General features: G+C 37.8%; 1 protein-coding gene across 1 annotated transcript in view; it reads right to left on the bottom strand.

Annotated features, from left to right (window-relative positions):
• KLHL7 (kelch-like family member 7) overlaps positions 1 to 10,650 on the bottom strand; it is a 17,333-nt gene extending 6,683 nt beyond the window's left edge. The window contains exons 1-6 of the mRNA XM_010189590.1: positions 10,552 to 10,650; positions 9,503 to 9,596; positions 8,180 to 8,304; positions 7,322 to 7,497; positions 5,133 to 5,307; positions 3,555 to 3,697 (exon numbers count right to left, since the gene is read on the bottom strand). Coding sequence (XP_010187892.1) covers positions 3,555 to 3,697; positions 5,133 to 5,307; positions 7,322 to 7,497; positions 8,180 to 8,304; positions 9,503 to 9,596; positions 10,552 to 10,630 — 792 coding nt within the window. The 5' untranslated portion in view covers positions 10,631 to 10,650. The remainder of the gene's footprint in view (positions 1 to 3,554; positions 3,698 to 5,132; positions 5,308 to 7,321; positions 7,498 to 8,179; positions 8,305 to 9,502; positions 9,597 to 10,551) is intronic.
• Positions 10,651 to 13,078: the final 2,428 nt, after the last annotated feature.

The raw sequence follows: 13,078 nt of genomic DNA, 5'->3' as shown, positions 1-13,078 counted from the left end.
AAGAAAGACCAAGATAGGTATATGGTGACACTTCCCTGCTGATCTTTGTTTTCAACAAACTGTGATGCAGGACACCAGAGGCAGAAGCCACATCTTTGTATTTAACAGTTTTTGAAAGGCTTTTTTCTCTTTCATTAATTTATTTAATCACTTATTTAAACTATCTGAACTTGTAGTAGCCACAAGACCCTGTGGCAGAATAGCACATGTAATTATGGGCCAATGTGAAAAAGTACCTCTTTTTGTTTAAGACTTTTCCCTTGTTTTCAGTTGACACCTCCTCTTCCAAGTTCATCAGAGAAAACAACAGATGTGCCTAATACAGACAACTTCCCCAATGATAGCTCACTGGCTACAGCTCTATCTCCTCATACAAGGTATGCTGGTTCCCTTAATCATCAAGAAATAGTGATGCCAGGCATCTGGTACTTTTTACTTACCATTGCTGGATTTTGCACTATTTAAAAGTTAAAACTTGCAGCCATTTCTGATCACCAGAGATAGCAATTTCAAAAGAATAAGCATATGGCTGCCTCACCATCCCATAAAGTAACGTATAAGTTTTATCAAGAATTCAGAAAACAAAACAAGAAAGTACTTTATTCCCAACTTGGGAGGTGAAAGAAAAAAGGAGCAGCTTTAAAAAAATATTCTATGGAAAGTTCAGCAAGAAAATTATTCCCCCCACTGTTAATAGGGCATCTCAAATTTCTCGTATATTCTGAAAACAAACATCTCTACTCAAAATAGTGCCAGGTTGCTCCACAAGTTTTATGCCCGTCTGCATCTGTCCTGTTGCATCATTTTGCTCTCTTGATGAAGTACATGCATCAATAGAAACATCAGTTACAGTGCAACAAAGACAACAAATATAGACTTAGAGTAAAAATAACACACAGTATCCAATCCATTCTTATTTAAAGAACCCTTTTTGACAACAAGGACATTAAGATCAACATTAGGGAATAATTTTGCATGCAAAGCAATCAGTGAAAATTAATTTTTTGGAGTAGTTTTATAGTGTTAGAATTATGGAAATTTATATCACAACTGAGAAACTAACACAGCCTTTGTTTTGTACTATTTATTTAGCTGGCATATAAGTATTTAAAAATTACTGAATTTCTACTTGATTTCACTATTGAATCAGTTCAACAGACTACAAACAAAAACTTCAGTTCTTTCTGAAGGTCCTAACCTTGCACAGGTACATGCACAACCTTAATTCTCTGCTATGTGGTAGTCTCATCAAAAGGTGATGGGAGTAATTACAGCGAGTTAAATGTGATACAGTCTTTGCAGCACTGGAGCCTTACATCCCACATTTATTTTGCATGCAAATAATGCTAATCCAGCAGGGGTTTTGGATCCTTGGTTTGTTGCATTTAAGAAGCTACTGTCACAGTTAAAGATCAAACTCAGATACTCAAGCAAGACATCTAGAAAAGGACCTTTAAATAGCTTAGAGTTGAAAATGAAGTAAGAGCGAGCTATTCAACCAGACATGACAGGCTAGCTAAGGATGTCCAAGAAAGAATATAAGCACTAGCGAAACATTCAAGGAAGACATGCTTGTTAGAACCGAGATCTCCAATTACCCACTGTTTTCCTTCTCCTTCCCTGCCCCCATCGCTCCCCCATTAACCCACATGCAAGGTTATACAGCTTGATCAAGAGGCAGTTCTGCAAAATTTCTTCCATGCTCAGTTCTTTTTTGGTGTTATGCCTGCACAGTCTATGAAAAAATGAGCTATTTTATCTTATATAGGTATGACTTTTTGACCACAAAACAGGTTTCTTTGTAAAACTATAGTTTAGGTCTGACTGAAGATCACCTAACTACGTACACTCAGCATGCACTGAGATTATTATTATTTTTTCAAAGAAGATTAAGTTTTCAGAAAATACATGGTGACAGTTAAGGGGGTTTATATTAGTCTATAAAGAGTGATGAAGCAACAACCTTCATCTTTTGAGTTCTGACCACCACTGACATGAGGTACTCAAGGAATTTAACCCATGAGTTAGGTTGTTAACGAGACCACGTGCATGCTATGCTGATAATACCATTGCCAATTACTGACTGGGACAGTGAGTCTCAAAGCTAGTTTCCATCCTGCCTAAAATCAGCTTTGTTCCAACACAAGTAACTGGAGATTAAGATAGCGAAACTTTGATCTGATGTCCTTCTAATAAAAGAAAGGAGCATATTGGTTGAATTACAACTTGTTAAAGTGCCAAAACCAAGTAACTGTTGGAAAAGGATGAATGCTCTGATCAAAGGCTTCCCTGGCTAGACCTTGGAAAGGAAAGCACTGTCTGCTCTGTTCCCTTCACCTCCTCACCCTCAGCTGGAGGACTGCTTTCTTACTTGAGTACGTGTGTGAAGGAAAAAAGGTGGTCATTATTTAGAAATTTGAAATTCCCAATAAAAATACTTATTAAATGTCTCTCAGCCTAAGTCAGCAAAACCTACCAGGTTTTTCCTCCAGACATAAGTGGTGCTCAAAGAAGGTAGCTTCAATTTAACTTCATATAAGGGGATGTGAATCATGAGTTCAAAACACATCCCAAGGGCTCATTCTTTCTGAATTAGATTTGACAAGGCTCACACTGACTATAAATTTCACACAGATTACACACAAAACCCTTTGAAATTATAACAAGCGTTTAATATGCTGAGTTAGAACCACCAGAATTTCTGCAACAAAATATTACATGTATGTGATCTCATAACTTAGAGAGCCCTGATGCCTGGTAAAACAGAGTATGGATAATCCTTTTGCATGCAGCTGATATTTCTAGACCATCTGTGTGATTCTGTGATCTAGTCTGCATAGCTGAAATATACACCATTCCTGTGGCTGGATTTTATTCAGGAAACAAAACGAATTTCAGGCAAAGCTAGCTTGCTTGCTCTAAATGGCCATCTCTACATTTTCTGTTAAGAAACTCACTCTTTTCCACTTACAGAATACTTGACTCCCAGTTCTTCTCCTCAGATACTCTTAAGAACAAACAAAATTGTGAAACATTGGGATTTAGAAGTAGTTACATCTTTATAATAAAGGCACTGGAAGACCACCTTGCACTCTAAAACTGGGTTCTACACTAACTATATGAGCTAATTTAACTTGTGCTAAAAAGAAAATCCTTTGACGACTTATGCGAACACATACGTGCATGCACGTGCATAGACTTTCATATATTCCTAACCAATTGCTTGATGTTTTGGTGACCTTTTATTAATTTCCAGCTGCGGGATGCACATACCAATCAATTCACAACTCTGGTGGATTTATCAGAACTCCACTTGTAATACTGCCAACAAACAAACACAATCATTCTATTCAAAAATGCAGTATAACATCTAGGTACACAGATGTGTTAATACCTAATTAACCATACCCTTCCACCTGTGTACCCAACAGGCAGGGAATACATCCTTCCTAATACCATTTTGTAGACCATTTTATCTTAGTTCATGTCATCAGCAAATAAAACACATAAGATTACAAACAGTGAATCTTAATGCATTCTGAGGTAACGATTACCTTTGGATTAAAATATCTGCAGGACTGGGGCTGAGAGCCTCCAAACAAAGCAATGCGGTAATCGTGTTTTTTTCTTCTTGGCCGCGTACCTTCCACTAACTCTTCTCTGTCTTCTGGGGAAAGGAGATGGTATCGCATCCCACCTGGAAGGAAGACAAAAACTGCTTGCAGATTTGGTGTAGCTCATACATGAAAAGGGACATTTCAGAGGCAGAGATGGGAAGGAGAGGGGAGGGAAGGAAAAGGGGGAAATCATGGTTTTACATCAAAGCTGTTCAGGTGTAACGTAGAAGGGAAGAATGCACAGCAGCACATAAGGATGGGAGCACGCTTCCAGATTTACACCCCATTTCAAATGTGAATACAGGACATGGATATGGACTTGCATTATAGATACCAATTTATTGATCTGCTCATTTAGCCAATATTAACAAGTAACTAAATTTGTCACTCTGAAAGAGGCAAAAGGAAGCAAACCCAAAGAAAAGGAACATCAGAACTGGGAGCCTAAAGAGGACAATACTAGCTTTAAATGAAGAGACTTGAATGCAGTGAGGAGTCAACCATGCCTGCCTCCTCACCCCCCAGTTTCTGATTAATAAGGAAAGCATCTCTACTACATTGTACCTCATTAAAACCCCTCACTGTTGTTCTTGGCTTGACAATGCAAAATATTAGTTAAAATTGGCATACAAAAATAAGCATTCCCCTAAGAAACAGCCCAAAGAATGCAAAAATATTAGTGACATTACAAGCTACAAACAAAAATCCTTATTTCTTAAACAATGCACTCAAATCCATGTCACACAAGTAGTATGACTGAAATGTCAACTGTCTGCAAATACTTACCAACATATAGGTTAATTTGAATCTTGCTCATTGACTGAAGGAAAACAGTTGCATACTGGTTTTTAGATCTACACTAAAATGAAGCCAACTAGTTAACTGCTACCAAATTTTAAAAATTTATTTCCAGAATATTTATCAACATCTAGAATTTTCTTTCTTGCATAATAATATTTCACAAATGGTGTCTAAAAACAAATGGGAAGCCTGTTCCCTACCTCATCTGCACCTTGAGAATGCAACTGTCTGTAGCTTCAATGGTCAGTGTATATATACATATATATGAATATAGCACAACAGATGCTTAACATTCTAATTTGCTTAGGGAAGCTTTATAATATTCAAAACTTTTACATAAAAACTTTTTTTTTAATTGACATACAAATATGAACAACATTGAAGTCTCTACCCTGTCCCAAAGGCACTCTAACACTTTCAATTACCCTAATGACTGACTGACAAAAACCTCCATTCCATTACTTGGCGTGGAGTTCATATCATCTGCTAGGAGAAAGAAATGAAAAGTCACACTCTGATACATAAACTGGGTTTTATTTACGTGATAATCTGCTAATCCAACTTCAGCTAAATGCAGTATCCTGGAGGGAACAGTCAGATGAATTGAATGTGAAAGTGTTGTCAGAGCATTTTAAAGCAAACAATTTCCAAAAACTCGACAGCATTTTCTTAATTACACAGAACATGAAAAATTTCTGCTAGAGGTCAACTTACTGATCACCATTTTAAGGCATTCTGGGTTATCCTGAAAAAGTGGTTCAGCCTGAACTGTTTTACTTAAGAAGTTCTTTGATATAAGAGGAAATCTGACTTTAGCAAGAATATCAACCATGTACGGCTGGCGATTTGGCTCATCATACTTCAGCCATCTGACTGCTGCATCATAAACCTTAAACGAGAAAAAAAAATAATAAAAGGATAATGCATATCACCACCCAGTAAGACAAAAACCTAAACCTTAATGCTCCAAACTGAATCTTCTGCCTGTTGGAGGTTAACTTATACGGACATTTTAGTATGTGGGGAATCCATCACCACCTTCCAAAAAAAACCCCCAAAACATCCAAACGCAAAACAAAGCAACCAAACAAACCCCAGAAAAGACAATGCTCAGACACGGAGCCACAGATTTACCCTCCTCTCTATCTCCTCTTTACAGGAAAAGGTAACGTGTTTTCTTCGGGGGCACGGAGGACAGAACAGGGAAGATAACCAAGAAACCTGCTCTAATTATGTTTGACCTCTGCATCAGGAAGGAATGAAACAAAAATACAGTATTACCTATGGACTAAGGTACTTCAATGCTGCTCAGACATAGAAAACTGATCTACTATGCTGTCACTTCAGTGTCAGCACTAACTTCCTTACAAGTGATACCACAGTCAATACCTGTAGCTGAAATGTGATCAGCAGTGACCAACTGAGATATACTGTGGAAAGACATTTAATGGCAGAATTGGAGTTATTCAGAAGGACTGCTAAATCTCCTCAGCTATACTCCTGCAAAATGGACAGGGAATAAGGGGGAGTAGAGAAATAAAAATATTTAAGGCTCAATTCCATCAGCTAAGAAAATTCAACAGAAAGGTCAGGACAGGAACACTGTATCTCTTCAGTCAAGAGAAACATTTCTTGCACACAGAAAAAGGGCAGCTAGTAGTTAAAGCTACCTTCCTTTTTTGCTAAATGTAAATATGCTTTATAATCTTTTTGTATTGCTGTAATGTCAATTTTCTAGTAGTACACCTGAGAAATAAAATTTCTTTAGTGTCACTGGCAAGCTTCTGCAGTTTCATACTGCACACTGCCACTTTCCTAAAGGAATTTTAATGATGTCGTGCTGTCTACACAAAATTTCTACTATTGCTGCTAAGTTAAAGCATGTCATCCTACCTTACCAACAGAACTTAAAAACTGTCAATTCCGAAGTGTCATTTTGGCTGCAAGCTAAACAACACTGCCAGCTTTGAGAATGTTCTCCTGTGACCTGAACTTCTCCCAGCACATGGCAAGAATGTTGAGCTGTGACACAACTCATATTTATACTTAAAAAAAAAACAACTATGATATTCTAGTCACCTGATACTATCCCCCCCTTTTAGTAATTATTATTTTCATTGAAGCTTTTTATTGCAACAGATACATTGAAGAAAATGCATTAATTCTGTGAAAGATAAAGTTCACAGTCAGAAAAACATCCATTTCTAGCTAATCGGATATAGATAAGATCTTGACTACAAGATCTCTCTGTTGCATTGAAAAGGTATGAGTCAACTCAAGCAGGAGTCAACTCGGCTTGAACCAAGTTCAAGCACCAGAAGAGCACAGCAAGAAAGGAAAGATTTTACTATGGTTACAACAGACTTGAATGAGAAGCTACAAGAAGCATCCTGCAAACACCTCTTTGGGATGCAGTGCAAACACACCTATACTCTTCCTATTTTCCTGCAGTAGGAAGAACAAGCTGGAGAACGAGCATTCAGGGCTGTGCTGTAATCTGAATCAAGAAACAGGACAGCTGTGAATGTAACTTCCACCACAGGTTACAACTTTTAATTGAGTGAATCTAAAGGCTCCTTTCTGTCACCTGAACTTTTTCGTATCTGCTCCCCAAATAACAGCCTGCCATCAATCCATCACTGTAAACACATCTAGCTTTCAGTGTTTTGGTTTTTTTAATGACTTCTTTCTTTATAGTTTGCTGAAACAACACATAAAATTACTACATTGGAAATGTGGGTATTCATTAATGTTTGGTTTTAACCAAGTTAGGATGCACCTTTTATCCTACAATTTAGCAAGCACTGTGTGCGCGATGTACTGTAGGAACACCAGAAGTGGGATACTTCAAAAAAAGATAGTGAAGTTCAATGCTCTCAGCTGGTATGAAACAGGGATCTCACCTGGTCCTCTGCCCTCACTGTCAACGTGTCTTGGTTCAAAAGATGTGTCACACGCTTAACATCAAGCTGAAGAAACTCATCTGTCTTGTAAACTTCTGTGAAGTGCTGATGGATAAAGTCATCTGCAGTGGCTTTCAGTTCTGGACAGTCAAGGCATTCTGCTAACACACTTATACCTATGAAGGAAAGATTAAGAAAAAAACCCCACTTTTCCAGATATTACAAACATGACTAAGTTGTTATTATGAGAATTACATGACAAATGTCAATAAGAAACCCTATAAACAAGTTTGTATTTAATCTCTGATTAAATAAAGGGCACCAAATATTAAGCGTGAAATTATATTTAGTTCTGCTTGTCATTTACCTTTTCTGAAACAGAGTTCACATTAGGACTAAAGAACACATCAAATGTCACCTGGGCAGGTTTGATATTTGTGGATTTCAGTCAAAATGAAGAGCAACTAGAAACAATAGAAACCTAAACTCATCCTGTTCATACTTTTAGAAGATATGCTAGTTTTGTAGAAATTGCAACTCTCTCAAATTCTGTCTCAAAGTATAGTAACGACAACTGAAAGCTCCACTTTACTAAACATATGAGGTTCTCTAACAAACAAGAAGCTCAAGGGTACTGCCAAGCTGGGATGAGACCTAGCACAGGCAGTGGACTCTAACACTGGTGAAGACAACTGCCAGATTGTTTTGTCTACAGCAAGGACAACAGATTCGGAGCAAAATTATTTTTAGGTGCTTGGATTTAGCCAAATACTACTGTCTTTCAGATAATACTATCTATTTGTCAGGAAAAGAAAAGTTTAAAAATAAACAGTAAATTGAAGTCTGCATTCCTCTTACCAAGACAATTAGAAGCATCAACTTGTTCTTTCAAAAAGTCCACACACATTTTTTTCACAGGTTCAATCTGATACTGGTTTGCTGCATCTAGTAAAGACTGGACGTTATTGCTATTAACCGAGATTCTGCAAAACAAAAGATGTAAAATTAGCATCACTAAAATTGCCTACTTTGTTGTAGTAAAAAACCAAAACAAAACAAAAACCACAACTTGCACCAATTCACATAAGTGCCAAAATTATTTCCCTGCTATTTTCTTTCATGCACAGTCTGAAGACACAACTTCCCTTCATGATCTTTCCAAATTGCTTTCATTTTATCTAATTTACTGAGGAAGAACAAAGAATAAACAGTCCTGGATTCTGAAGAATAAGCCATTAACACAGATCTTCTGCAGTACCACACTATTGCACTGACTTGTGTGATTAGCCACTTCCAAAAGAAGAAAATGAACAGAACCTTTTTTCTGACAGTCTCCTACCCGCAAACAGGCATCAGCAAAACCTCTCTAAACTCACTGTCAGGACTGCTCTGGCTGATTTGCCCAGAGCACACCAGCAGAACCACCAGTCTGGCAAAGCTTCAAGAGAAGGTCCAGAGCCCACAGACAAGGGCTTGGGCACCAGGGGAGGCAACGACATGGCTGGGGTGCTGACACCGGCATCTCTCTCCACTGATGGAGTATACAAGATTCCTCTCAAAGGAGAGAGCCTTCCTAAGGAGAGCTAATCCCATTAGAACAAAGATGAAAGGCCTGCCATCCATCAGTCTGAGAGCTGATTAAGAAATACTTTTTACTGTCCTAGTCATTTGCCCAAGCTCTGTTCAAAAAAACAAAAACAAAACAAACAAAACCAAAGCCCCCCATATTTCCCCATGGACCATCTAAGATATGAGGGAAATGCTTTTCACAGAACAGTTACCCACCCTGTCTGTCCTGAGAAGAAGGTCTATCTCCTGGAAGTGGTTCAGTGTGATAGCTACTACGGCCATAAAGAAAAACCCTGCTGGTATCTTTAAGGGCTTGAATTTCAGAACAATAGGAAAATATCATTTGACTCCAACAGAGAAGTCAAAAGCTTGAAGTGCTTTGAATTGCTTTCTGGAGACAACTACTACTCTCTTTAGTCTGCAGGGCTTCCTACTGATTAAATAAAAAGGAAAAGGGAAAAACGATAGGTCTAGTCACATTAGGCTTTAAACAGAGTAAAGAACTGTAATGGTAACAAAACCGATGAATCATAAAAGCATTATTTTAAGATTTTATCATTTACAATTGGCAGAGTTCCTAGAAAAAGTGTCAGCTTTAAGTAACAAAACTACCTTGCAGTGTAAGCAAACTCCACAAGCTGTTCAATAATGTCAGGTTCTGCATCTTTTAGCTCCACTTCAAAGGACTTTGATTCAAGCATATTTGCTGCAAATAGATGAAAAGACAAACTACATCAGTAAGCCACTCTAGTTATTGTACATTTTGCAAACAGTAGAAAATAAAGTGATTATACAAAGTGGGAACCTGCTGAAAACTACAGAGAGTTGACTGCTGTTTTCCCAGGATTATTAATGCAAGCCAGGGAAGAAAGGAGGCAGTGGGACAAACAAGATAACTGGTGTGTGTGCATGCTTGCATTACGTAAATTATGATAAACTGGATTGAACAGAAAAGGTCACAGATGCTGTTGACTGGAGTGCAAGCTGCCAAGATAGCATTACCAAAAACAGGAAGCACACGCTGTGCTGTCAAAAGCTCTTTCCACATTCAAGCTGGTAACAAGAGACAGCTCTGAGCTCCTCACATCCAGACACAGCACCGAGTCTGCCCACAGACGGTTACAAGCTGACCATTGGGAAGCACAGTTATTTTACTTCCACTCAATTTTAATGAGTTTCATAGCACAGTAATTTTACAATTCATGGGTAAGACATATAAAAGTAAGATAGACACTACATACCTGAATTGGTAAAGACTGCATAAATGCAAGAATATTTACATTTCTGAAAGCCCGTTTTATACGTGGAAGTGCCTAGTGGGAAGCAATGGGGCAGACAAATTCTGCCATGGGAGTAAAAAATCCCAATTTTCAGGTGAAGGGAGGGAGACCAACTCCCTCATAGAGACCTACATAGAGTGTATGGGCCCCAATTAATAAGAGAGCTTATATAAGAAGTAACACTTGACTTATCAAGAGTATAGGGAAATTAAGGGGAAAGGTGAACAGAGATGAATGAAAGGAGGACACAAAATGACAAAATCTTCACTTATATTTATCACTGAAATTAATCACTTTCATAAAATAAACAGCTTGTCAGCCACAAGTCTAATAGGACACCATCACAAAAGCTTATAACCAATCAATTTTGAAAAGACTTACTAGTAAACATCAAGTTAAAAAAATGACTGGCGGAAGCAAGCACAACACGGTGAGCTGGGATCTTTCTTTCTTGAACCATAAGAATGACATCACATAGAGTTTTCTAAATGAGAGGGGAAAAAAAACAGACAAAAAACCCACAAAGATTAATATTTACAAAAATCTTTCCACAATATTTATTTTTAAACAGCTTATGGAATTTTATTGATTTCTTAACCCACACAAGAGTATTATGTAATAAAAAGATTTTTCTGAAAGTCAAAGTTTGGTAACCTGGAGAACTAGCAAAGTTCAGTTTATGCACGAACTTGTAACTTAAGGTATGGTCACAAATAAGTCATGAACTCCCATTAAAGTTTTTCCTGTGGCATTTACATCAGCCTTCAACAACGTAGGCTTTGCAGCACCTAGCAGGAGGCTGCATTTACATGACACCCTTTTCATCCATCAGTGTCTCTCTTCTCTACTGAGCTGCTGATTTAAAAAAAAACCTCATAGGAACCTTATGTCTGAAGACTCCCATCATATTGCCAGCTGGAGTGAAAGTGATGAACAAGTTCAAAAATGTTCCGTTGAATGCTTTAAGAAAATGTATCCCAAAAATACCACTTATATAGAAGGGTTTGACTGGTCATACCTGATGAGCAAGTAACTGCCAGACAAAAAAAAAAATATTAATTTTGTTTTTCATTTGTTTGCTATTTGTATTGGGTTGGCCAAAAAGTAATCGCATCTTTTTTGTTCGCCGTTGTTGTAGATGGCCCATTTGTCATCACCTGTTATCACACATTTCAAAAATGGATCATTTTCATCACATTTCAAGAGAATCGCAGGTGTCAACGGGCTTAGCAAGATGAATGTCTTTGAGCTCACGTGGTACCCAAACATCAAGCTTCCCAACGTATCCAAGTTGTTTTTAATGGTTTTCAATGCTCAAGTTTGATATGTTAACATTATAAGCAATCTCTCGTGTCATGAAACGTCAACTGGATTCAATCAATGCCTTTATTTTGTCGTTATCAGTTTCTGTTGGCCTTCCTGAGCATGATGCATCTTAACATCAAAATCTCTGGACCAAAGTTTAGCAAACCAATTCTGAAATGTTAATCAAATCATGCACTTTCTTTTTCTAAAACAGTTCAAGCTTCTCAGCTGTCAAGTTACATAATGAATTTGCAGTTTAAAATGAAGTCTGTTACATTTCAAGACATGTACGTCCTTCTATTTAAAAACAACACAGTCACTTTTTGGCCAACCCAGTATGTAAGCAGTTACCTTCTCCCCCATATGTGAACTGTCATGCAGTAGGAGAAAGTGGTGGTACTTGCAGAAGTTGTCAGAAGACATGAGAGAAGAGCAAGTGATTGTGGTAAAAACACAATTTGAATAGATTCTCAAACTGTATCATTTCTAAGAACATATTGGCTAAAACAAATGCACACCATGCTACAGTAATAAATATTATAATATTCAATGTTATTAAATATTAAATATTATAAATAAATAATTATTTTTTAAGAAAGAAAAACTGAGCAGCACTGCTTCCTAAAAACAGGAATTAATTTTTCCCAATACTAACCCCAGAAAGGAGCATTTCTACTGTAGGAAGTATATATTTGCTTAGAACAGTGTGAGACTGTTTTCCACATGCAGACAGTATTATCTGGGGCACTCCTAACAAGGCTGATAATCCATATATGCAGCCCCTCCAAATAAATCTATATTTTAGTTTCTTGAAGGAAAGGGCACTCAAAAGCACATATTGGACAAAATACAAACAATACATTTAAAGAGATGTCTTAATTAGAAGTTAGATGGTGGGGGGTGACGGACAGCTTCCTTTGTATATCTTTAGCTTTAAACCATTCAGGATTGAAACAACAACAACAAAAAGAGACCATTTGAGAAAGGTTTCAGAGGAAATCCTTTAGAGCTGAAATTCCTAGCACATCTGGTTCAAAACAAGCATCACAAGACTAGCAGTACAAGATACCGTAAAATCCTGTGGCCAAGCTTTGCTAAAACTCACAACTGTTGCTTGAATGTCACGCTGCATTTCTACAATACACTGAGTGCCTCAGCTCAGCATTTGAACCACCTTGGATATTCCAAGGCCTGTCTGGGTGCAGGAATATTTGGCAACCAAAACAGACCCTCATTTTCATTTCTTTCCCTGGGATGCTTCTGGGTGTGACTGTTCCATTTCAACTAATGCTCTTCTGAGGATTTCTGTACTTCCTTCTAGAAGGACCCACTGGTGTCACCAAGTCACCTCAGTGAGGCAACAGATGACTGGCATTACATCAGCCAAAGGACACACCTGAGCGTGAGCTTGCATTGGGGTGCTTCATCTTCCAAATAACAGGTTGAGCAACACCTTGCAACCCTGTCCCAGCTTTATGCTCAATTACTTCATTCTTGGCTGACCTCAGCTGCAAAGTTGCAGCAAAGGATTTATGCACATACTGTCAAACAGTTCTGTAAAACCCACAAAGATGGGGGCCATCTCCTGCTGGAGATTAACAAG

The sequence above is a fragment of the Mesitornis unicolor genome, unplaced genomic scaffold (genome assembly GCF_000695765.1).
Source record: "Mesitornis unicolor isolate BGI_N332 unplaced genomic scaffold, ASM69576v1 scaffold17198, whole genome shotgun sequence".
In the NCBI taxonomy this organism is placed as follows: domain Eukaryota; kingdom Metazoa; phylum Chordata; class Aves; order Mesitornithiformes; family Mesitornithidae; genus Mesitornis; species Mesitornis unicolor.
This window is presented reverse-complemented; position numbering and strand designations above follow the sequence as displayed.